The sequence below is a fragment of the Betta splendens genome, chromosome 12 (assembly GCF_900634795.4).
Source record: "Betta splendens chromosome 12, fBetSpl5.4, whole genome shotgun sequence".
Lineage (NCBI taxonomy): Eukaryota > Metazoa > Chordata > Actinopteri > Anabantiformes > Osphronemidae > Betta > Betta splendens.
The window spans coordinates 7469006-7495208 of NC_040892.2; the positions used below are offsets into that span (position 1 = coordinate 7469006).

At 43.7% G+C, this 26203-nt stretch overlaps 3 protein-coding genes and 2 non-coding genes across 8 annotated transcripts; 1 reads left to right on the forward strand and 4 right to left on the reverse strand.

Annotated features, from left to right (window-relative positions):
* On the reverse strand, positions 1 to 9174 carry LOC114866753 (prostaglandin G/H synthase 1-like). Its single transcript, XM_029168873.2, is given in 13 exon segments — positions 1 to 1095; positions 1271 to 1389; positions 3995 to 4364; positions 4624 to 4771; positions 5215 to 5501; positions 5841 to 6087; positions 6349 to 6432; positions 6537 to 6718; positions 6809 to 6952; positions 7038 to 7178; positions 7524 to 7640; positions 8844 to 8927; positions 9017 to 9174. Coding segments are annotated over 13 exon segments (2529 nt in total). The 5' UTR covers positions 9024 to 9174; the 3' UTR covers positions 1 to 496.
* A 2258-nt stretch (positions 9175 to 11432) lies between these two features.
* On the reverse strand, positions 11433 to 13950 carry rpl37 (ribosomal protein L37). Of its 2 annotated transcripts, none has more exons than XM_029168870.3 (4): positions 13801 to 13950; positions 12976 to 13111; positions 12627 to 12711; positions 11433 to 11543 (listed from the first exon to the last, which is right to left on the reverse strand). In XM_029168870.3, exons 1-4 carry the CDS (start codon positions 13801 to 13803, stop codon positions 11474 to 11476), a joined length of 294 nt encoding a protein of 97 aa, XP_029024703.1. In that variant the 5' UTR covers positions 13804 to 13950; the 3' UTR covers positions 11433 to 11473. The 2 variants fall into 2 exon arrangements, with proteins under 2 accessions (XP_029024703.1, XP_029024704.1); XM_029168871.2 differs by lacking the exon at positions 13801 to 13950 and adding an exon at positions 13483 to 13505.
* Positions 12223 to 12301, reverse strand: LOC114867460 (small nucleolar RNA SNORD72). The gene has a single exon (XR_003787866.1). It is a non-coding gene; the product is annotated as a small nucleolar RNA SNORD72 (small nucleolar RNA).
* On the reverse strand, positions 13177 to 13256 carry LOC114867462 (small nucleolar RNA SNORD72). Its single transcript, XR_003787867.1, has one exon. It is a non-coding gene; the product is annotated as a small nucleolar RNA SNORD72 (small nucleolar RNA).
* A 2333-nt stretch (positions 13951 to 16283) lies between the features above and the next one.
* st8sia5 (ST8 alpha-N-acetyl-neuraminide alpha-2,8-sialyltransferase 5) lies at positions 16284 to 25470 on the forward strand. 3 transcript variants are annotated; one of them, XM_029168863.3, is made up of 9 exons: positions 16284 to 16577; positions 20019 to 20126; positions 20393 to 20488; positions 22373 to 22465; positions 22755 to 22841; positions 22967 to 23111; positions 23203 to 23315; positions 23414 to 23506; positions 23617 to 25470. In XM_029168863.3, exons 1-9 carry the CDS (start codon positions 16432 to 16434, stop codon positions 24074 to 24076), a joined length of 1341 nt encoding a protein of 446 aa, XP_029024696.1. In that variant the 5' UTR covers positions 16284 to 16431; the 3' UTR covers positions 24077 to 25470. The 3 variants fall into 3 exon arrangements, with proteins under 3 accessions (XP_029024696.1, XP_029024697.1, XP_029024698.1); XM_029168864.3 differs by lacking the exon at positions 20393 to 20488; XM_029168865.3 differs by lacking the exons at positions 20019 to 20126; positions 20393 to 20488.
* The last annotated feature ends 733 nt before the right edge of the window (positions 25471 to 26203 follow it).

The window sequence follows — 26203 nt, forward strand, 5'->3', positions numbered from 1 at the left end:
TCCAAACAATTTACAGTTTATTTTTCCCACTATTTCAAACAGCACAGCACATATAAAAGTTATAAAATTAACTTAGTTGGGTGGACCGAAGGCTTCATATTCTGAGTAGAACACAAATAATACAATGCAGATGCACACGAAAGGAGACAGAGAAATGTGTTAATAAATATTTGACCGTCACAGTTCAAATAAAACATTTAACCTAACACCTACAACATGTCAAATGTGCATAATCCTTAATAATGATAGTTCCTCTTTTTGAATACCTTAACCTTGGAATGATAATCACCCACTGGGCAGTGATGTTTGTGTTTTACCTTTATTTACTTTTGGTTCAGATTCTATGCTTGTATGTTATTGTGTAACTGAGAAATGTAAATCTTGGCTCAGTCTTTCATCACTACAGGGGGTTCACAAACATGGAAATGATCTATAGTCCATGCAGACTATGTATGTATATTACCCATGGACATAATGCATCTAAGACATTATGACTCTAGTCTATATCAAGGTCAGAGTCCTCATCACTCACAGTGTTCTGTATGATAGCTCCATTCCGAACCGTCTTTGGCACCATGGGAGGTTTGTCAGGCAGCAGCCCATACTCCTGGAGCAGGGCTTCCACGTCTACAGCAAAGAAATCTTCACCAAGCTGGTCCGTGAGTCGCACAAAGTTGCCGATCAGGTCTCCTCCTTTGTAAACGAGCAGGGCGGGCAGAGCGCTGTCTCTGAACAGTGCGCTGGTGCTGATGGCTGAGCTGCGCACGCTGCAGAACTTCACCAGCGGGTATTCCTGAGCCAGACACAGCAGGCTGCCACTCATGGCTTCACAGCCTGGGACATCTGGCTCATAGATGTGAATCATTACTAGTGTGCTTTTGTCTTCCTTATCTAAAGCCTCCAGAAAGTCCTCTCCACTGTTGAGCTCATACACCTTCTCGAAGCGTTTACCACGGCAGAGCTGCCGTCGCATCTCTTCAATGCGCTGCATACGGTAATGCTGCAGGAAGTCTTCATCATCTTCCTCTTGCTGGAGCATGTTGTACTCCTGCATGGTCATCTGTGAAGTAATGAGAACAAAGCACAGAGATTCCACTGTTAATCATGTCACTGATTACCATGCTGCCTGTATTCAGACTTCCCCTGCATTAGAAGGTGTGACAGACTCAGTATTTTTTCAATTGTTTTTTCATTCTTCTTACTTTGCTCTTGATTTTATCTTTCATCTCATTCTGTTTCTCCTCGTCTTTTTTCTGGTCCAGGTCAGAACGGCAGGTCATTGACAGCTTCTTGATCAACCTTTCCATCTCTCTCTTCTGCTCTTGTTTCTGCTCCACCTCCAACTGTTTGTATTTCCTCCAGTCATTGATCACACCTTTTGGTCCTGAGATTGAATAGCAAGTGTCAGTAACACCAAAGAACCAATTGCTATTAAAATAAGAAGAACGCCTTTCTTTCTTTAAAACCAATTCACCATCCGTGTCAGCTACCTGTGTTGATAGCACTTCCATCTGCACTGTAGTCTATCTCAGGTTCATTGACGTCGGAATTGGCATCCCGGATGGTCTTGTTCTCTCTGTCATCATCCTCGTTATCGCTGCCCTCGTCCTCACTGCTGCTGTAGTAGTACTGCAGCTTCTCTCCCAGTAACTTGTCATCCAGAGTCGTCATGACAGCTGCTCACTGGGGGGAAGCAGTTATCCAGATTCAGTCAGGTCACTGATACAACTCATACACCTAAATGTTTTGAGTGTTTCCTATGCATTTCTGCTTATGTTCATGAGCAAAGATATATGTTTAATTGCATTTCATATAAAAGATAACTGACGGTTGCAGCTCTGGAGCTAAATCTGAGACTGACAGGTGACTACAATTTTGTTGCCTGCCACCTGGTAGATTAACCCTTTTTATATAAAAAGCCTATTATCACTCAATATTAAAGGCAAATGCTAAACAACTCTGAACCACAATAATCCTGACTGAGACCAATCCAAGCAGCCAAAGTTCAGAAAGAAAGGGAGCATTACAAAAATAGGACATCGACGTTACACATAGCTTAAAGTAAGCGTGTCAATGAATAAATCCTGGAGCTTTTAATGATGCATTGACCTGGATGGAGCTTACTTTAAGCCTGTCCTTGTGCACAGATTTAAAAACAAGGAGGCAGACACCCTACAGACCGCATTTGACAGTTGGTCAGCTCTCAAAACGTCCAACGGATGTCCATTTTGTGACAATAAAATGTATTTTCACTGCAAACTAATGTGTTCAAAACATGTAAACAGAAGGAGCCAGGCCCTAAAGCCAACACCCTGACGTTAGTTGTTCAAGACTCTCCAGGCGGTATGACAGTAATAACGACAGCTAAAAGAGCTATGTCGTTAGTAGAGCCGCCAATAGGTACTACTAGTATTTCCTTAAACGCTACTGGAACGTGGCTAGACACAAACCAGTTTGCAGGTTTATTAAAATAGGCCAGGCCGAGTATACGGGGTTGCTAGCCAAGTTAGCCACAGTAGCTAGCTTCCTACACATACTCCCTGCGCCAAACACTAACAAACCATTACCCGAGTGAATGTGGCGTTTAACTCGGTATATGCAGTTATATGCGCATAAGAGTCATCAATAAATGTTGAATAACTGATTTTCTTACCTTAAGTTTATAAACGACCGTTTGAAGTAAAAACGAAACCGACTCCCAATGATTACTTTGGCTACTCTGCTAGCTTTTAGCATTAGCTACTGTAAGCCAGTGTGTTGGCTTCAAGGCTCACAGGGAATGTCGAATTTATGATTTATTAGTGCCAAACACCCAATGAACGCATACACACTATATTACTATAATAAATATATCTCTTCGGTACTGCATTTTAGTCTTTTTGTCATCAAAATGACGTCGAAGTATGCTGCGATATCTAGTGTTGTATTAAACTAATATTATCTCAACTCAGAGGCCTTAAATGCAACACCACTACATAGTTCATCCCAGTGACGTGTAGCGTGTTACATAATAAATACATACCACTAGTCATATGAACCATGCTGCGAGCTTTTTTAACACACTTACAACAAATTTACTTGTATAATTCTGGAAGTGTCGTATTTAAGGTAAATAAAATATAGAAAATAATTATTCCAGTTCCAATAATTATAAGAATTATTCCATCCTGGGAGCAGTCTATAGTTAAATGGCAGTAGGTTTAAGGATTTCTGGACTGTAAATGCACACTAGATATAAATGTCTAAATGTGAATGAAAGCAAAAATAAAATTTTATATAAAAATAAAATAAATACAGTTTTTATATAGCCCCTGCAGCTGGCTCAGCTCTGCATTAACGGGACCATGAGATGAAGTTGAAACCACTGCCGCTAGAGGGAACTGTGACTCCGGAAAATCAAATGTCACCTGTTTGCACCTAATGACAAAATATATTCACTCTCAAAACTACCTACAGAATTCTTCTAAAGGTACAAGAAATGCTGCAGAAAGGTTTTTTGTCTGGTCCCTGCCAAATCCATATATATTTACTTAAACATAGTTGTATATGTTTTTAGGTAACCATGCACTCGCCTTGTTTATTTAAAAAAAACATGCCTGCTGCTTTGTTTCTGCTGCCACCAGTACCTCAAGCCAAAGGAAACAATGAGATGATGAAAAGCAGAAGGAAATGGAAAACACAAGAGGGCCACAGAACAATGTACAGTCAAGGAAAAGACTTTAATGCCTGAATGTACATGTATCCAGAGTGTTTTTACAACCAGCATGAACAAATGTGAACACACATTTTATAGCATTTCAGTTTTCAGAAACACAGCAGGTAACAAAAAAGAACTTTGTCCAGATCTGGCATTAAGAGTGATCAAATTAAGGAAATGGTGAGCCCTGAGTCTTGAGTAACTCCCCAGTTGCTGTTACTCTATGGTCTCCAGGCAAACGTCTTCAAAACTTTAGATTTTCAGCAGCTGCCTCCTTTAAATTCATGCAATGTCTGTTGAGTGTGTCATAGCTCATCAGTCTGTACTTTACTGTCATCCTTCCCGCTCTGCGCCTGCTCCCCTGTTGGTAGTCTGAACGCCACGTAGGGACAGGTTCTGCTGTTTAAACAGACCAGCTTCTTTAGTGTGGCAGTGTTTACTATGTCAAAGCCGACTTTGCCACCAAACGTGCTGGGCTTCCAGTAATCTGGAGAACATATGGGGTTCCCCATTAGACCTTTAAGGGAGAAGGGGGCGCCCATTTCCACCATGCTCTCTCCAAAGATGGCCCCCGGTCGCGTTTTTTCCAACAGCAGCCCGGGATAAAATTCAAGGGCTCCTATGTCACCGTAGAGCTCCTCGAGGGCGCTGGCGATCTCCTCGTTGTCTGCAAAGTGTGAGAATTGTGCTGTTAAAGAGAATGGACATAATGCACAGAAATCTATCCAAAACGAAATTCAACATAAAATGCATTTCACAACTACAGTTCAGAGGACAGCAATGGAAGGACAATGCCGAAGTGCCTGCACATGGAGTAGATGCTGCACATGCCAAGAATGTACACAGACCTGCTCTCATGGACTCGTGAACATCATAAATCACATACTTTGAAGGCTGTGCTTCTCTGTGGTCTCAGTTTTTCTTACCATTGAACTCTCTGAACGATGTGTAAGGCTTAAGGTTGAAACGCTTCCTGTACTCGTTAAACGGTTGCATGCGCAGGTTCCGCGATTCCCTTATTGCCCCCACGGCCACTTTGGTCACCGCAGCATTGATGTTGTGCCCTCCTCCAATCTGTTGGACAAATATTTGAGAATCACTCACTGTGACTGTTTAACATGATCTATTATGCATGCAACCTTTTCAAGGTTGTGGATTTTAAACTATTAAGCTTTATTGCATTCTGTGAATACATTTCATTATGTATCAGAAAAGGGAACTTAAAATGTCAATATTATTCTACTTTTTCTGGAGTAAAAACAAAATTTTCAGCTTTTTTTAGTTTAGTTTGGGGTTAGTTTAGCTGATTAAAAGCATTACATAATCATTGCTTTCAACCTCAGTCATTCACTAAACAGTATTAATTAAACAGTATATTAATTTGTAACCTTGCCAAACACACAGCTCGAGTAAAAGTAAACACAAAGACTAAGTAAATGCCAAAAACGCTTTTAACCACTTAACACTAATTATTAGAGTTACTTGTTGATTCCAGGCATCATTTCGGTGGTGATTACCTGGCCGGCAGGTTGCCGAGAGAAGGCATCCACCAGCTTTTCAACGCCATAGTACGTGAGGACAGACGTGTTGAAGAGGAACTGCTGATAGGAAAGCGTGTCCCCATTGATTAGGAAAGTGTCTGGCATCAGAGGGTGCCAGTGGTAGAGCTGGCTGAACTCCAGAGCGATACGGTTCCCATACTGGAAGTGGGAGTTGAACAGCAGAGGGGGGTCAAATTTTAAGTGGAGCAGGTATCCGCTGAGGTGCTGCACATACTCCTCGATCACGATTTTTATGGTCTCGCCTGAGAGAAGGTGCAGAAGCAGAGACAAACAGATCAAAATAAAAGAAACAACCTGTTAATCAATGAAAACCTAATGAACGTTTTGTCAGTTTGGTTAAAGGCTTTTGTTGGATTTACAGGCTAATCAGCATGTCTGCATCTAAAGGTATGTACAATCTTTCCACCACCACCACCAAAAACAATTAGGAAATAGTTTTGCACAAACTCCTTGTAAAACCACTCCAAGTCGATTTGACACAATAAACCAGTTACGCAAACAGGATTGTTATTTTGTCCTTGGACTGTTTTCAGTCTTTGTCCTAAACTGAACTAAATTCCCACAATGTTGAAGTCGCTCACCAATGATGATGAGACGCGCGGTCTGAAATAGCTGCTCGTCGTCCCAGGTTGGATGAGCTGCTTTGAGGATGTCGCAGACGCGGTTGTGCTCCCTCAGCCACAGCGTGGCGTACATCCCCAAACCCGGGAGAAGCCCGTAGACCTCCTGGCCAATGGCCATCTGCTGCTCGGGAGGGACCCAAGGCGGGTAGCTCATCTTCACGGGCGCATCAACAACGGAGGGCGGGTACATCTGTCCGTCAATCAACTGAGGGGCACAAACAATAGATAGCGATAACAGACAGTCCAGCTCACAACTAAACCTCCACTTCACCCCATACTCCTGCTGTGACAAGCACATTCACCACATTTAAATCTACACCTGGCAAACACAGCTCAGAATAAATGATTAACACACAGATAACATCTCAATAGCAGCTTGTTTCCCATGCCTTTAAAATGGAAATGACAACCCACGATAACAAATTACAGCTGAAGGCAAGTCTTGGATTTGTTCTCGTCTTCTCACCTGATACTTCAGCTTCCCGTCTTGGTTTAGCCTAAGATCCAGCTGACGTTCCAGGTTGTCGCCATAAATATGTCCTGCATCCACCTGGAGGCGACAGATGATAATATAAATTAGAGTCAAAAGCTTTTTAGACTTTTTGTAAACTGCACAAATGCACATTTTTATATACTTTTTTGGAGTGGACTCACCCCATGTGCTAGAGCCTTAGTGTAACCGAAGCCCATGCGATTATAGGTCTTAAAGAACTGGTGCGTGAAGTGCTGAGCGAAGAACCCAAACATGAGGTTGGTGCCCTGTGGGTCGGGTCTGAACGTCCTTCTCTTCAGCAGCCGGTCAACCAGCACCTCAGGGTCCGGCAGCCCGGCCTCCCCTGGTGAGAAACACCCCAGCATCACACACAGTCATCGCCACATCTTCACCACATTGTAAAACCAAAGCTTAACAAGGAGCCACGGCTAACCTTTGACCCCTAGAGGTGAAGGGCAGTCTTTTGGCACTGGAGGCAGAATCCGAGTGTAGTAGCTGAGGTTATAGTAGGATTCCCAGCTGAGGTAGCTATATTCTGAGTTGTAGGTTGGAGGGCTGGGTATTAAGTTGGACCTCACTGTTCACGATAAAAAAAGATTACAGAAATATTGAACTTGTGACAGTCAGACTGAATTTCTTTGAATTAACACCTGACTCCAGACCTGTTAGGACCAGACGCATGAGAAACTCTCGCAGGAAGGTGTGGTTGATGATGTCCCAGAGCAGCCGGAAGTGCGTGAGGATGTAGTGAACCACGTCTGGGCTGGGCTTCAGGAACTCACGCACTCTGGTCCACAGCTCCGCTGAGGTAGACAGATTAAAACAACTGGGAACTGGGATTCACATAACAGCATCACTATAACACAGCGAGGAGCAGCTCAGTGCAGAGAACAGCCGAGACGGTACTGATCCAGCTGTTCTCTGTCAACAGGCTGCTTCTGTTTCTAAATATTTGGTTCCAGGAAGATCTAACTTTCTGAACCAGACTGACTGTTAGACTGTTTCCTCATTTAATGAAAACAACATGCAAAAGACTTTATAACGTCCGCCTTCTGACCCCTTAAATATAATGGATAAAACAGAATAGTTCAAATTCCTCAAACGTGCACTAATACAAGCGGATATGAAAACTGCATAGCTGGACTCACGGATTGTGCAGTTGTCGCCGTGGTAACCAGTGTGAGTGCAGTCGCACTCGTACTTGTCCTCATCGTACCTCACGCACACGCCGCGGTGCTGACAGGGCAGGTAGCAGCAGGGGTTCACTGCGAAAAGCAGCCGGGACCAAAGTCAGATGCTTACGTAAACTGAGACAGAAGGATCACGTCTGAAGCTGTTGTCTGGCAGACGCGAACAAGCTGCAACAGGACAATGCGCCGATACTGGAAGTACTTAAAACAACAATGAGGTGCTCATATCTGCAAACACAGTTTACTTAATCTGCTGGTTACTGGGTGGAAGCCCTAAAATGTGTCTCTGAGTCTGGATTAAATAAAACAGTTACTCAATAAGGATAAAGTGATTCTTCTATAGTTTCCTCTAGGTGTTGATTCAGTGGATAATGGATGGAATTATAAAGAGGAACTCCATTGAATCATGCAGATAAGGGCCTCCGACATTCTTCTCCCTCCACCCAAGGTTTGTGTTGAGGGTGTTACACTTGGGGCACGTGTAAAAACAAGCCTCTGCCTGTCCACTCAGCCCCCGTCTGACTGTCTCCCGCGAGGCCCGACGCGAAGCCGGGCAGAAACCCTCTTATCTAACGTCAACGCAGAATCGCTGAGAGAACCTAATGGAGTTTTTCTCCCCTCGACTGGCAAATTGCCTGAACGTCCCGGGTCCCTGTAAATTTCCACGTGGCTCTAAACAGCAACCGTATCACAGCATTTGACCTGGAAACTATGTTGCCGGCGTGTAAAGGCAGAAATCAGACGAGAACATCAACCAGAAAGTGATGAAACATAAGTACGTGCAAAGTGATAACACTGGCCCGAGGGAGGGATGTAGTATTGTTAATGTGAAGAATGAAGGTTGGGTTTTGGGGGGGGGGGGGGGGGCTCATATGAAGACTGTGCATGTCTCCACAGGCCTAAGAGCTCTGATGGGGATAAATTACATGCATCTGCTTTAACTCAGGAGGCCTTCAACAACTGTTAGTTGATGAATAATCCCTGTATTAATGTGATCAGACAATAATAGGATTCTAAGCTAAGTTGCTGGCCTCCTAGTGGTTATATTCAGCTTTAAAAGAAAAACACCCTAGCGAATAAAAAAGAGGCTGAGCAAATTCTCTCCGGTGCTGAGTCTATTATACAGGATAAAGGCTGCCAAGGCTGCTGAATTGGAGGAATTCTGCTCCCTGTAACCAAGCCTCCATTCTCAGGGGGAGAAGCACGCACGTCCGCAGATGCTTTACAGTTCCAGTCCAAAGAGGCGCCTAAAAGCCGAAGCTCGCTCCCGAAACCTACCTGTGTTAGAGGTCTGATCATCCGCACGGCACGCGGGCTCCCGCAGCAGCAGGAAGAGCGCGCAGAGTGATCCTAGAACAGAGGCTTCGGGCAAAAGTTTACAGTTCAGTTGTGCTGACAGAGAGTGAAGAAAGAACACCGTTACACAAAGAAAATAAATGTGCCACACTCACATCTCATTACAGCAGCCGCAGTTCAAGAGACGTTCATTCCAACTAATAAAAGCTGAAGAGAAGCGCAGCGGGAGACGCAGCTGGTGACGCACGGAGACAGCGCACGGCCAGCGGCTTCTTCTCGCAGCGACCACCTGCACAAACTGCAGCACAAAATGGGAGGAGCACTTTAGAAAGACGGGAGAAGCGGCTCTCTACCTTCCCCTGTTGGTGGGAACACACACCATACAACTCTAGGGTGGAAAACTTCGTATGTTTCTGTACATTTCTCATCTACATTTGGATGCAAGATACATTTGCTTCATTCAGCGAACACATTTAAATGATATACTTATGAATGTAAATATGCACAAGTAAATATTATATTTGGATTAAATACCTTAGATACCTTAGTAACCTTATCCACAGTGGCCAAAATAACAGATAAGCTGTAGTGAAACTGGCACAAGTTTAGCTTTTAAGAGTAAAAACTGTGCCAAGTCACAGATTACGTCCATGGCATATTTTGAGAAATCCATTTATTGGTTTATCTGAGACTGAAACTTCACACCTCCACTGCTGCATGACATGGCAGAGCAGCACCTACCAGATGCCACAGCAGATAAAAGGTTCCTATTGTATCACCAGGTTATCACCAGGTAGGAGGAATGTGGAACAGGAGAAGCGAGCTTCGAAACCCCCAGAAGGCGTTGGCTAGTGACAGACAAGTCACCGACATCTGTAACCTAAAAGTTAACACGGTCCTTCAGTGATGCATATGTGCTATAAAATAATTCTGAACAGTGATTTACCTGAGAACACTGGGCTCACCACTGAAGAACTAAACACTTCCACCCCTACTTAAGGATTCAAATTCCCCCACCAAACATTTCCACGACCGCTGCCTTTTGTCAATGTCGCTCCCAGCTGCAGACATAAAATTCTGCATTTGGGCTCCTATATAAACCCACTTCATTGACACATCTGTATTGTTTGGCCTCCCATAAATATTTAGACTGGTTTTGTTGTTGCAGAAACTGCTGCTGTGTCAATAAACGTGAGGATCCTTCCTGCAGCTGCAGCCTCAGGGTGCTGCTGCAGATTCATAGCAACTCATTTCCAGCAATTCAGCATTATGTGTATGTTGCAAGGCCCAGGACTGAGATTACAACAATTCAGAGATGTCTAATCGCAGCCTAAAATTCATTTATATAATTGACATAATATAAATAGTAAATAGATAGTAAAATGCAAGGAGCGTTTCTTAAAGATTTTTGCTCTTTTATTGCTGCCTGTGATTTATTGCTGCCTCATACACTCCAGGAAGGGAGGTAGGTGAGTTAACCACTTGGGAATTCTGGTTTTTTCCCGGAATTATACGACTGCTGGGTGTCGTCCTGTACTTTCTGCCAATAATCCAAGGCTACCGCAAATTACTTTATCTCTAACATTGCATAAGACATTCTTACTGGACCGTTTGTTACGCGTCACTCCTGCATTATGCCTTCGTATAGCCAAGGATGTCACACAACCCTTTATAAGAGAGCTTATTTGATTTGGATCATGTGAGAATTATTTCCTTCACTTTCATACTTCCATGGTTTAACTGTAGTCTCGTCAGACCCAAAAAACTTTGTTCCAGAACCTGTGGCTTAATATGGACTGTTCACTTCTTATGGTGCAGTATTGACATTTAAGTACATGGAGGTTATCGGTGAGGTCAATTTTCTTCAAAGCACAGTCTCTTTCGTAAGCAGTAAGTTTATAGTGCTTGATCATTTTTTCACACATTTGACATTTCAAGCCACAAGAATGTAAAAATGGAAATTATCCAGGTCAGGTCTCCCAAATGCTCCCCCCAAACTGCAGAAGTGGGAGCTGCTTTTGCATGTGCGCCCCAATATACCAAGTATGGCACACTCAGTCATGAACATATGGTAATACTATTTTAATAGTCAGGTTGGACTCTATCGTAGTCTCGGGTCTGTCCAATGTATTCCATCTGTTAAAAAGCTATCCATCATGAGCTTTTGTTCCTACATAGTTGCCCAAGAGCTTTTCCAAGGTGGCCATAATGTCACCCATTGCCAGAAAGGATGCAGGTCTCCTCCTCAGTTTTTCTTTTCAAGTAAAGCCCATAACAGTTTATTTTTTTTCCCCAAAGTAAAGCTCTGTGGGTAACAAGACACCTGTCAGCCACATTAATAGTTTTGCTCTAAATTTACACCATCAGATATGGAATATACTTCCTCCTTTCAATCCCATGATTGCCGACATTATGCCACTGTTTAAGCTCATATTCCTGATAATGCCTTTTATTTTGTTTCTGTTTTACACATTAACAAAATATTTGTACTAGATTCACAAAACATTTAGTGAAAAAAACTCTCTGGTAAAATGAAGCCTAAAGATCAGAAAACAAGACATGAACTGGAACTCCTGTTTAACATCACATTTATTTAACCAAAAATGTGTCATTTAGGATGAGCTGGAGGCAGCCACTGCAGCACGTTTGGGTTTGGGGGTGGTACCTTCCCGGAAACCATTCCTGGAAAATAAAGGGAGACGAGGAAAAAAAACAAAAAAAACATGAGAAAGCTGCAGACACGTCACAATTACGAATATGTCACAGGTAAACGTTGGTAAACAAGAGTCGAGTCACTGCATGTTCACAAGTCACCAAACCCCGTAGATGAGGTTAGAATGTGCACCAGCTAGCAGAGCTGGTGGTTATTCATCAACTGTAAATATTTATTTCTGATTTGTTTAGATGGAAGGATAAAACAGTTGAGTCAGTTGTCTGGGGCATCTTGGCACAAAACACTGGTGTTGCTGGAGTTTTTGGTAAACCAAGAAAAGCTGGCATTTCACATTACAATAATTTAAAAAGGGACTTGTCAAAATATAAATTTAATGGATTAAAATGTTTGACAATAAAAATGCTGGCTAAGTTATTAATCGGGTGTAATTAATGGACAGGCCAAAGTTCGTAATTGATCAACTGAGTAATCAACTGCCATCCACGAGAACTAATTTCACTTAATTCTCAATCAAGCACTTAAGCAAGAGTAAGACATTTAATCTAGATGTTACAATGTGTAAACAGATGTCACACATTAGCGCTACAACAAACGTGATTTTTTTTTATACACAAGACCACTGTTGCTGGGTCAAGCTCGGGTCTTCTGTCAGTATCAACCGAGTGTGACTAATACTTTAGACAATGAAGCTTACCTCAGAGAAATGAGTGATATCATTTAGAATTCATTTGTTCAGACATTTTTTTTCCACCATCATCGGTAAGCAGCACTGATAAGTAGAACTGAGCAGTACAAACTTACTTCACTACAAATATTGTGCTTTCAACATTCCCATAAAGAAAATATTTATCACCACAGCAAGTCTGGGTTTTGATTATTCTGACGTGTCTAAAATTGTTTACGATCTTGAGCAGTAGAGACACAACACTTATTTGATCATTATTTCGTTATGTAATGCAGCACTTTAACATTAATGCTTAATCACCATGACAATGTTTTTTTTTCTGGCAAATTAAAGCAGGACTTTTCTTACATTTCTACACACTTCATATATGCACCACATATTCTTCTGGTTCTAACAGAGATCATACCTGAATCTGCGGTAGACGACCTTAAGGTGTCTCATGCGTCCAGTGCCAGTGGTGTTCCTCCTCTTGGCCTTAGCACTCCAGTTGTCTGTATACCAAAACAAACATCCTTAGAAATAGCACACAACATATGTACATCAATATAGATACATAATGAATGAAGATGCTTCATTATGCAACTCTTTAGGTTCTCCTGACCACTATTATATGCCAACTTTTCAACCCTCAGCCCAGCCTGCATTATCCATAATCAAGTTTCATGATACAAACACCCAGATCTTTTTACTTTACATTAAAAGCGACAGTGTTGTGCGTCTGCCTAAATGTTTTAAACAGTTAAAAAGTTCCTTACACTTTCTCTTGCGCTTCTGAGGATAGCCACACTTGCCACAGGTGGACTTCTGCAGGTGGTAGGCTTTGGCCCCGCAACGACGGCACAGAGTGTGCGTCTTGTTCCGGCGCTTACCGAAAGACGATGTTCCCTTCGTCTGGAGACAGAGACAAGTGATCAGGAGCGGGCTTCAAAGACCTCAGCAAATATCAGACTCTATCAGTCTTGTCTCAGTAAAGTAGGAAGAATCACAGGATCTCATTTGTTCAGACATTTGTGTTTAAGTACATCACAGACAAGACTCAAAACTAGTACAAGTTTTTAAGTTGGATGCCAGAGATGAAACGCAAATCCGTCAAATTAAGTTGTAGCCACATGTACGTGTCATTGCAGAAAACCTACAAGTCAAGACACTGCGTCCAACACAAATGTATAGATTTAGTTTGTTTTTGCATGAACACTGTGCTAGCTAAACGCTAGCTTAATGCAAGCACATGCTAACCTAAAGAAGACTATACATTTACAAACCATTACTCAAGAAAGACGAAACGTTTAAATCGTCCCCAGTCATTCGAAAGACACCGTAAAACACTGGGAGTAACTTTGCGTTAACTAATTTCGTCTCGGGTAAATGCATGGCATTCTTTTGGCTAAATGCTAACAGATGCAAATGGACACCACATAAACATCTTTTTTTTTTTCTTCATTAACGGGCTTCATCTCAAAAATGCTTCATCCAAATGGTGTCGGTCTTTATCCGACAGGGTAACATCAACAGGACATGCCAAATGAGCATTACTTTAAGTAGATGTTTAAAGATTTTAGTCTGCCAACACTTCGGCTTACCATTTTCCTCCGGTGGCTACGGGAAAAGAGACCGGAAGAGGGGCCGGCGTTGCATCAAATTACACCCGTGTGGCTTCCTGTGTTGCAAAGAAATGGGTTCCCAGACTATGGTAATTAATTGAAGTATGCGTTTTTTACGTTTTTACAGAAAGCACCGAGCTTGGTTGTAGGGATGGATAATCCGAGGTTTGCTGAGACAATATGAATAAATATGAAGTACCGAAAATCATTTACGGACTAGACGTATTTGATTCATTTTAGTTTAGTGACATCTGCTGGTGAACTTGTAACATTACATTTATCCTCAGAGTAGTTTTTAAAATGAGGCTCTAGTCACCAGGAAACAATGAATACATGGCTTATGATTATGATATTACTCTTTAAATTACTCTTCTACTTCACGTGACTCTAGATGGGCACAGAGTGTAATTCATTTTCAATTTATTAATTCCACAGTTTAACAAAAGAACTACTTGAACACGAATCTCCTTTCCTAATGGGACCTACCATTCTCATTAGGGGCTGAACACACATAGAGGTTTAATCCTAACCAGGCCATTCTTGTGCTCACGAGTGCATGGGTGCAATGACTTACAGCAGAGATGCTGCACCAGGTGGACTGATTATGAGCAAATAGCTGTCACGGTGGACACCAGAAATCAATAGCCTAATGCAGTGCTGTAAAAATCCACTGACCTCAGAGCAGTTTGACTCTGAAAAGGTGCTTGCTGTTATAGCATTAGAGTTTAGCTTGTCCCAGCAATCAGTGTAACTGTTTGTGCTGCCTGCGGTTAGCGTGGCGGAGCCATGTCTGAATATCCAAGGTATTGAAGTGATGGAGAGAGTGAGTGAAGGTAGTGAAGAGGGTGATTCAGACGCCTACTGGGAACAAAAGAAAAAATAGATGAAGTTATGACACTCTGAGAAAACTGTGACGTCATCAACAGTGGCCAAAGCATCAAAGCACCCTCTGCTGGCCAAAGGGGCAAACCTCCATGTGTCATGGCCTACGATAGATTTAGAGGGATTGATGCAGAGGGTGCCCAGCCTTCATGACAGGGCTTGTGTGGATTGTTGCTTTTGAGCTAGAGACTATTACATCCACTCTGGTAATGGGTGAAATTATGGCCACCCTGGAAAAAATCTTGGGCAAGCAACACATGCAGGGATATGTAGGAACACAAGCTCATGATGTAGAGCTTTTTAACAGATGAAATACACTGGACAGACCTGAGACTACGCTAGAGACCAACCAGACTACTAAAACAGTACTACCACATGTTCATTACTGAGTGTCTTATACTGTTTAGGCGTTTATAGATTAGTTTCCTGGGACGCACCTGACTTTACACATGCAAAAGCAGCTCTGTCCTCTCCCGTGGTATTTTGGCAAAACAACCCTTATTCTGTTGAATGTGACATGGGAGCATTTGGGGGACGTCTGACCTGGATCATTTCCATTTGATCGTCTTATGGTTAATTTCATGCTCAGATGGGATGTCTGTGGATCTGATCCAAACGTTAGAAGGAGGCCAGCTGTCGCATTAGGATGTATAGAGGTCAGTCCATTGCTGTGGGGAGCGGAGATCTGGTGGATGGCCAGAGGAACGTTTGACATTCACCTGGTTTTGAGCCTCCCAAAGCGCCCTGCGCATTTTCATTCCTACACTAAATAGTTGACTTTTGCCCTCTTACAAAATATTATGCACCACTGAGATAATAAATTAACATGTTAGTTTAAACTTCATTGCTTTGTCCTCTTGAAATCTTTGGTAACCTCAGTCATTCAACAGCTTGAACCACTAATAAAAAAAACAACATGCAAATCAGAAAATCAACATTGACGTTAAGCACCATCTGAAACGTCCGCGAACACACCAATGACTAAATCCTGATATTCACAAACAGACAAACGTGCGGGCTCTTCCTCCATGAGGAGGTCGGATGAACTGAGCTGCTGTAGATACACCACGGTACCGAAAAGGAGACGGTGACCTTGGGTTTTGGCTGAGTAAGGAGCATGTGGACGTAGCGCGGCGCGCCCCCGGCTGCCGGGCTGAGAAAAGGCGCATCCCCCTCCTTTTACATTTCAGTCACGCAGCTTTGCCCAGATTTGAGATGAAGCGTGAGGGATGTTTTCATGCCGTAGGTCGGGCGAGTAATTTTAAGTAAATATGGCTTAAATTATCTCCTGTATCTCATTGAACACTTCTGGGTTCAGACCGAATATTTATGCTTTAGATTGCGTTAATTTGGATAATCTGCATCGGCTGCTTCCAAGCGAGCGTCTGCACCTCGTCCAGACGAACAGCGCATGGTCCGCGATAGAAATCTACAATTTCCTTGGGAGCATTTCGTGTTTTTGTTGCCTTTTTTGCATCCGTCTGCTCACAAGAGGCACAAATAAATACGATTTATTAGGGCACAACCGAACCCAGGGCCGCTCCAGGGCTGCAGCTGGCGATTGCATCCGACCACGTCGTCCCCTTCGCCAGCGAGGCGATGGAGAGAGCGGGGACGTGGCCTTGAGAGGTGACGGGCAATGTCCGCTCCAGCGGGTTCCAGACGCCCGCGGTCCCGGTGCTGAATGCGGCGGAGAGCGACACCTAAGCTGGTGTCACCGTCGGCTGGATGCTGCGCCGAAGGATTGGATACTCCGACCCCTCGTCGGGTAAAGATATACTCAGCAATAGGTCTCTTTGTTTCATATTTATATGCGCATTTGGACTCGTCACACTGTTGCAACAAATCCTTTGTGGGAAGAACTACATTAAGAGGTAAGTGTCGCTCATTTCTGATGGTTCGTCATTGACTGAAGTCAATTAGGGCGCAGGTCCCGCTGTTTTGACGAGCGCTCCCCACGTCGTAGTAATATTCAGCATGTCTTTAGCTGTTTTACGCATGAGTCTCCTTTGTTCAATAACTGACTGCTGGTTAAAGATAAATATTGAATGACATAAGGGGGTAGTCTGGAGGATGAATGGGGAAAACAAACTGTAGCGGAACAACAGCAATTAACCATCCATCTTTTTTTTCCCAATGGCATAGAAAATAATTCCATTGGATTTATTTTTTGATATTTTCGGAAAATGAAGCATCACATTCATACCATACACAGTGGCACAGCTGTGTATGGTAGTGTTTTCCCTTTCTTTTTCCAAAGATCTTTATTTGATTTTTCTGTTTTAGCCGTCTTGACTGGTAGGCTACATCTTAGAGGCATCCAATTACTATACTTTAACAGTAAGACCCTCATCTGCTGATGATGATGATAATTATAGCACTATGATAAAGATGCAGAGCCCTGTTTTATAATGCCTCTGCAGCGCTTTACAGTGTTTAACTACCGAACATGGATAGTAGATTATAACTGCACTAATCTAACCTCATTTAAAGACCCATTATGTAATAAAGTGCAGGTCCCTTCCCTCAGTGTGAGACGAGCAGATGTTGAGAAACCGGGATGTTTGATGTTTTGGTGGATGAAAATGATCCCATCAGTGACACCAGCAATCTCACCTTAAACTAATGGAACAATCTGAAATCCGCATTTCCCACCTCCAGATATCTGAAAGACAGCACATATATGTTTACGTCAAGGCGAACATATATGTGCTGTGATCAGAAAGCTCCTCACAGCGAACCCCTCCCCTGCCACCCTGCTGGGCTGGGTACCCAATGTGGATTCATGGCATCTTGACCTCTGTGGTAAGATGCATGAATCAGACCCACCACCCCACACACACACACACACACACACACACACACACACACACACACACACACACACACACACACACACACACACACACACACACACACACACACGCCCCCTTTTTGCTCCTAGCGTACAGTCTAGGAGGGATGGGGGAACAAACCACACAACAGAAACCAATGGGCTCAGCGGCAGCCATTTTGGTACCGTCTGTCTGCATCACACACCTCAGTGCAAGTGGGGTAGCGAGTGAGCAAGCGAAGAGATGGAGAGAGTGAGAGAATTTTCAGTGGAATGACATGGATTGTGTTGACATGTATGTGTGCGTGTGATGTGGAGAGAGAGGGCGTCATCAGCCTGTTTGTAGCCAAGCACAGACGGCCTGGACGGATCCTCCACATGGGTCTGACCACACCCAGCTTCTCCCCCAGCTGGGGGTATGTTGGCCGGTTGTTTTCCTGTGTGCTGGTGGGTTTTAGAACACAGAAAACAAGTTCTTTAAATATTTAGAGACACCAGACCTCAGGAAAGAGGGAGTCAGAGTGTAGCTGTATGACGTATGATGTACGTCATCCCAGATGAGCCGAGGCCAAAGGCTGCTCCTCTCAATGTACAGAGGCCAAATTGCTTTGTGTCCCGAGCATTGGTTTTCTGCACAGATGTGTGTCGGAACACGAATCAGCCCCCTGCCTACGTTTACTGACAGCGGGATGAGGTTGTGCAGCATGTAGGATCATAAAATGGCAGAGGAGGGAGCTTATTAAAGGATCACAACGAGTGACACACTTCTGTGAAGGAAGATTAACTTTCCACCCTATTTGACGTGACGAGGGTAAAGGTATCTAAAAATACCAGCAGCTAGAGAGAGACACCGAAGCCCTGAGGATGGAGGACGTGCTTCAGAATCATCTCAGGGTTTTGCTTTATGAATTAGTGCATGTAGTTGCCCTTGCAGTTGATGATCTTCTTTCTTCATAATGATGTGAAAATTGCAAATACTATGCTCGTGGATCAAATCTGTTTTTATACATTATTGTAGGAAATAGTCAGTCTCTTGTTTTGATACCTATCTTCAGAAGCCTGGAAACATTACAGGACATACTATTACTCCATTACTTAGTGCTAAGTGGTCCTTTGGTCAGTGCTTCTGGCTTCTACATTCCACCTGCATCCTTTCTGCTTTCGGGTCCACTTAACAATGCTCAAGGGCAGAATCAGGACACAGAACCACCCTGGAACAACACTGGACTGTGTCCAGTCTGTTGCTTAGATTACTGTCGGAATCATCCGCCTAATGAAGTCAACAGAGGCTGAAAGAGCAATTCAAGGTGTTCAATTGATCTGTGAGTCAGGTGCAGTAACGGGTTTGAACAGGACAGGAGGAGAAAATATCAGAGTATTGGATGATGTTTACAGCAGTTTGTTGAAGATTGAGATGTTCATTTATGAGTGACTGAGTCATTCTGGTCCGATTAGCACTTATATAAAAGGCAGCTGTCCTGTTGTAAGCACATGTTCTAAGCCAAAGGTTCAGGCCGGTTTCAGGGCTCAGATAACACACTGGTGCAGACTGTGGTGTTATCGAGATGTTGAAGTGGCTCTCAGAGAGGAGGCAGATGCTGTCAGATCAGCGCCGACACGCATCCTCCACTGCACAATGCACCCAGGAAGGCTCTCAGGGCGCCATCTCCCCGCTGCCGTTAGCGCGACGCCCACAGAGCACTCAGAGAAAGGAGCCAGATGTGAAGCATGACAGTCGGTCGGACGAACGCCCACACGTTGGACGTATGGAGCGCAATTTGCGTGGTTACAGGGATGTAGCAACCTTAAATTCATGGAAATTAATCATTTCCACTATATACTTTATGAGCCCGCTGCTGTAAATACTAGCTGCTAATAACTCTGCATCTGAAAACACAAATCCTGTTTATGTAATGGTTAGAAAGCATTGTCAAAAGATGATTTGCTGCTGAGTATCGACTGAAGTGTACTGAATTAAGTGTTATTATTAAGCGAGTTATTTTGATACTTTCCTGACACCTGTACAGCGTTTGATGTCTAATGCGTGTTACCTAATGCAGCTTTAGCGCCACTGTAAATAAATCTTTATGAATAAATCCCTTTTATTGGTGCTATTTGGCTGAAGCATTGCCCCAAACTGGCTCATTACAAGTATCTGCACTTGACAAATCTGTTGGCATCTCCTCCTCAAGTAATTGGACATTTGCAGAAACAACTATACGTCCTTCTTTAAATCTCTATGACTTTAATATATTGAGTTACAGGTCTATCACTCATGCAGGCTAACGCTGCAGAAGCAGTGTGTGTGTGTGTGTGTGTGTGTGTGTGTGTGTGTGTGTGTGTGTGTGTGTGTGTGTGTGTGTGTGTGTGGGTGTGTGAGTGTGTGTGCGCGCGTGTCAACACACAGGCTTTGTTGAATGTGTTTGACATTTGCACAACAAGGAGAAGAAATTCCAAATAAACTGACTCATTTTCTTACTAGTGCACAACAGTTTAGCCGACTCAAAGGGGACGAGACAGGAAATTGGACCGGTCCCATTAATTTCTCGGATGACGGACCCGTGCGGCATGCCAGAAATGGAAGGAAAAGGTACCTTCGACCGCGTACTGTAACTGACTGCACAACACCTCTGAGACAAGAGAGTGTGAGAGACAGAAAGACAGGGGAAGGAACACTAATAACCAGCTCAGAGGCGACGCAGCCCTGCATGTGTGGACAGGGCCGCACACACATTACACACTTTTTTCTCTACATGTTTTCTTGTCAGCAGCTTTTTAGGCAGTTAGCAGGGGTGTTGGTGTTGCAGGGCTACGTCACACCGTTAACTCTAACTTAACCTGTGTGCATGTTGACAGATGTTTCCGTCAGAATTATCACCCAGATTCACAGATCTCCGTAATAGTCACACCCTGCCTAGCCGATATTAAGAAGAAAAAAAAACGCTCTCAAAGGTAGGCCAGTCTGAAGGCATCTCTAGCACCTGTCACAGAAACCCAAGAATGCCTCTTTCTTTTTCATTAGTCTGAAGGGGATAAACTCATTTTTTTCAGTGGTGGTTGCACCCCAGGTTTGCTCTTGCATGCTGTCTGATCCGCATCGACCCCCAGATCCCTGAACCCCATTCCCTCCTCCCAGAAGCTGGTTGAACCACGGTCTCCTGCTGATGTTCCGGCTTCTCCTAGTGCCGCTGTTTCCCATCCAGCACCCCATCCCCCGAACGCCTCGTGTGTCATGTGTTCTGCACAGCTCTGTGTGTATGCCATGTACATAGTGTAGTGTGGACACGTCTCTGCTCTCCTGCCTCCCCTTCTCACATCTGCATTGTCTCTATCTGCAACCCCGGATATACCCCCCCCCCCCCCCCCACACTTTACTTTAACAGGACTGTGGCCGATTGTGTAAAGACCAAAAGCTCCAAACCGCCATTGCTCTGAACAGTAGACGCCAGCATCTGTGGTTAAAATGCTGGCTGTAGCTTCACTTATCCCGGATTCTATGGCGATCACAAGACGTCATAGGAGATGAAGTTCATCTCATCAAGAATTCCTGTCAATTCAGACCTGAACACAGAACACTTGCAAAGGTTTCACCATCTTAGCTAAAACAAGCACGAAGCCTCGTTCAGAATAAGACACGAGACGAGCGCTCCTCTCAGTAAAACTGCATCATCAGGTGGATGTAGACAACCAGTTTCATCGCTCCATCCCAGCATCGTGCTCCTTTAATGCATTGCTTCATCTATTGCTTTTTGATACTTTTAAGATTTCGTTTTAAAAACTCACCTCATTTATCTCCACAGCCACATCTTTCTCCATCGCTCCATACTGCATTTGTTCCATCAGGAGAAACACTGGCACTTTGGAATTAAGCCTAAAGCAAGTTGTATTATATAGATATATATATTAATAAATGGGATAAAACAACTAAACACATCCCCTATGCTAATAGTAAACACTGTTTCAGACAAACTTAGTTTTAGTTTTTACTGATTCAGACCTTTTCTCCTGCTTTGGTCTTGGTCATTTAACCCAGTGATCAAGCAGAATCTTAAACCTCACACTCAGACATGTTGCAGGAAAAGGCAGTTTTGATTCCGCGTGTTGATTTAATTAAAACCTAATAACATTCCTTTGTCGGTGCCCAGTGCGGTTATAGCAGCTTGTAAACAGCGATACACAAACCTGCCGGGTTTATTGGTCCCTCCTCGACCTTCGTTCTAACTGCTCCCGCGCCGTCAGACAACAATCCATCCCACACGCTGCCGACACATTTTTACAAATCGGAGCCTTTTTTCGTTTTCTCTGCAGGACCATTTTATCAGCTTCACCCAAACACAGTCTCACCACCACCATACTCGAGACATTGCGCTGTGTGATTGTGGTTAACGTGGCCATTTCAGTGCAACGATCGTTTAAATGTAATTCAATATAATTGTTAGAAACCCACTTTCATAATAACTGGCTGTTCCACTGAAACACCAGCACGAAATCATGCACATTAAAATACGAGAGGTGATGTTTTATCAGTTAGCTTTATTCTTTAATTAGTGTTTTAGTGTATTGCATTGTTTAGACTAAGATGCAACCGAATCTGGTGCAAGTGTCCAGTAAATACAATGTATGTATCCTGTTTGTGACCTAAAATCAGTTGCATCACTTCATTCCTCATCCCACAATGCTATTCTAATATTTTAATATTTCATAAAATTAAACCACTGAATATAAAAATGTTTTGTTCTTCACACACAATATGATGTATATATTTTATATATATTGCATTTTGCTGATTCTCTTGAGTGCATTTTAGGCAGGGGGTGACTGTGTCTATTCCTTCAGGTACCTGGAGAATTATCATGGCTCCTTTGAGTTCAACTCCACTGCATGCAAGGGGTTCAGACAGGACATTATGGACATCAAAGTCTTGACAATGTGAGTGTTCACATGCTGATGCAGACAACAGATGTGGTCCGATCTGACCAGCGCCTTTACTCTGGTGTTAATACACATGTTGAGCTTTTGTTCCGGCTGCTTCATTTAGACTTACTGTCAAATCTGCGTGTTTGATGAATGAAACAACGTGTTTTTCAAGGCCAGCTATTTTCAGATGTGACTGATCAGACTGTCTGGAGCCGGTGGCACCGGCCCCGTGTTTGTCTTTTTGAATGGTGACATTTCTTCGCCGTCTCCTAATCTCACCAGTGTCTCTGTCTGTCGCCAGGGTGAAAACCTCCGAGCTGTTCGAGAGGTGGCGAAACCTGCACATGTGTAGGTGGGAGCAGAACAAAGAGGAGGCCAGCAACTTCAAGTAGGCACCAAGAGAAACGATTAGCAGCTTCGTTAAAGGCCCCGTGCATGAAAAGTGCTGTGCAACAATTTCATACACAGGATGTTATATTTGAATCTACCTGCTTTTGTGTGTTTTCCCTGAAGGATGTCCCTGTCGCGCTGCTGTAACGCTCCTTCCTTTCTGTTCACCACCAAGAGGAACACTCCCGCAGGCACCAAGCTGAGGTACGAGGTGGACACCAGCGGCATCCTTCCCATCACCAACGAGGTCTTCAAGATGTTCCCGGATGTGAGTTCACGCCCTCCCATTCAGATACTGTCGCTGCTCCCTGATGTCCAGAGCCCTCGCTGGCATTAACAAAGTGGTCTGTTTCATCCAGGATATGCCCTATTCCAAGTCTCAGTACAAGAAATGTGCTGTTATAGGAAATGGCGGCATCATCAAGAACAGCAAATGTGGAAAGGAGATTGACTCGGCAGATTTTGTGTTTAGGTACAAAGGAGGAAATCGTATTGCTACTGGATTGCATTGTATCATGACCCCGATTTATTCATTCAGGTGACAGCACTATATGTTTTTCATTTCTGCAGGTGCAACATTCCACCTATCGGTGACAAGTACTCAGCTGATGTCGGCATGAAAACAGATCTGGTGACAATAAATCCAAGTATTATTACAGAGAGGTACTGTGATTATGAGAACTTGAAAACCCTCTCTCCTGCTTTCCTTTCCTCTCGCTCCGTCTCGTCTCCCATCTTTCCCCCTCTCGTTTAACGCTCGGCCTCTTCCGCAGATTCCAGAAGCTGGAGAAGTGGCGGCGGCCGTTTTTCAAGGTCCTGCAGAATTACAACTCCTCCGTGGTGCTGCCGGCCTTCTACAACACCCGCAACACCGACGTCTCGTTCCGGGTCAAGTACTTGCTGGACGACTTCGACTCCCAGAGGGCCGTGTTCTTCTTCCACCCGCAGTACCTGCTCAACGTGCAGCGCTTCTGGGCGGTGCAGGGCATCCGGGCCAAGCGGCTCAGCAGCGGCCTGATGCTGGCGACGGCCGCCTTGGAGATGTGCGAGGAGGTGCACCTCTACGGCTTCTGGGCGTTTCCCATGAACCCCTCCGGCATCTTCATCACGCACCACTACTACGACAACGTGAAGCCGCGGCCCGGCTTCCACGCCATGCCCAACGAGCTCTTCAACTTCATCCACATGCACACGCGCGGGATCCTCCACGTGCACACGGGCCCGTGCACGTGATCCTTTAACGTGTTTCATCCGCGCAAGTTTACATTTGTTTTATGTTAGTAGATAAGACACTGATTCTTCCCTGTTTCAAAAAGAGTTAGCCTTCGGAGCGCTGTCTCTGTGTCCACTACCTGCTGAAGTTTGCACGCTTTAACCACCACTTGTTTAAAATAGCCAGTGGAACAAACCAAGCTAATTTCATGTGAATAGTGATCTTCATAGTGATGCTGTTTCTGTGAGGTTTTCTAGTGGCTCTGCTGTACAGACGTGTGTTTTCTACTCCACAGTTTATGCCGAAGCGGGGCCTCGGTGGGTGTCTTTGTGCCCCCTTATCCCCTTCTTCTCTCTCTCTGTCCCGGACACTGTGGGTGCGGCAGCTTTTAATGTTTGTGTAAAACAAATCCTGATATATATTTAAAAAAAAAGACAAAAAAAGATACAATTGTACTCCCTTGTTGTTTACTTTTCTATTTCCTGGATTCGCTGGGTGAACATTTTAAACCAGAATCAGAACGGTCAGTTTTCAGTGGCCTTCTTTCTCCAACATAAAACTCTCCCCTTATATTCCTGTTAAAACAAACAAACTGACGGGGATGTTGTTGAGATGACGTCGGTGCAACGACGCCGACTCGGCAAATCTTTGAAGGCAGTCCAATCTGCGAAGCAACAGAACCCTGCTGAGCGATGTAGCCTCTCGCTATCATTTGTGTCTTACGCCGCGCTGCCTTACGAGACATCAACCCCCTTATAAATAATATGCAACGCACCCATGTGTTTTGCTGATCTTAAAATACATCAACATTAAAGTGTCAGACTCGTAGTTGGTATCTTAAAGGTTGTAGGACTTCACGCTATCAGATTTAGTCCCTGTAAACATCGTTCATAACCATGTAATGCTCTGCATGACCTTTACTCTACTATACTTGGCTTTGTGTGTGCCTGCTTTAACGATCTCTGAAATATGTTTACACTTTAGCCTCTACAGAGATACAAACACAAAAACCTTTCACACTGCGGAGAACTGATTCCTGGAATTGTATAACTGAAGAACGGAGGCGGCCGCTGCCCTTTTGTGATGTGCAACACTCTTATTACTGCTGTGTAATTTGACCTTCACCTTGAATTGTGACTGTGCACATGCACGCGGGATTCTTACTGTGTCCTGTCACTCGTCTGTTCACGCTCAGCTGTGCACTTGACTGGCATTGTCAAGGACAGCGTTCTTAATGAACACGTGTTTTTTCTTTTTTGAACGCACAAACGATGCAATCATAAATGTAAGAAAAGAAAAGAATGGAAACTAGTCTGTGTACAGAAAGGACATAATATACAAGACAGTGATTCTTAAATGGCATCATTCTTTATACTGGAATTGTGTTTGTAAATAAACAGTTTGGATTTTCCCACTTATTATTGTAGTCTGTCCTGCACCAACTCAACACCTACGGTTCCACAGATGACACAAGGGGCTGGTGTAACTGCCTTGTGTCAGGGTAGTGAACTGCTCTAATTAGCTCTTTAAGCAAAGCTACTGTCCACGTCTCAGTTACTAAGCGGCAAGTCACTGGTGCATGAATGCCGGTGTCCTCCTAGTGACTGAGTCAGGAGGATGGATGATCACCTGGCTTTGCAAGCGGCAGGAAGGGTAATGAATTCATTTTGAAATTAATTACATGATGCAATTTCAGCTTTATGGTGTGAGCAGATGCTTAAGATGGATCCTAAAGAGAAAACACAGCTATTGGCCGGCTGCCAAGTGGAAAATAGAACAGATGACGTTATTTGAATTAAATTGTAAATTGAAGAATATATAAGAATAGACTAAAGAAGATATAAAGTCCATGTACTAATAATCTCTCAAGTCAACAGATCCGGTGAAGTTCGCTCACATAGGTTGGGTAATCTGATGATGAAAGATCAATATGACCAAACTCTGCCCTTTGCTGTGATGTCTGCGAGCAGGTCTCACATAGCAGCAATAAGGCTAATGGGCCGATGTTAATGTAAGAATCCTCAGAGAGAAATAAAACACTCTCTAAGAACAGAGGTCCTGCTAAAATAGTTGACTTTCTTTTTCACTAATTAATTCACACTACAATAAATTCAATGATAAAAAAAGAATAATAAATAGATGTAAAA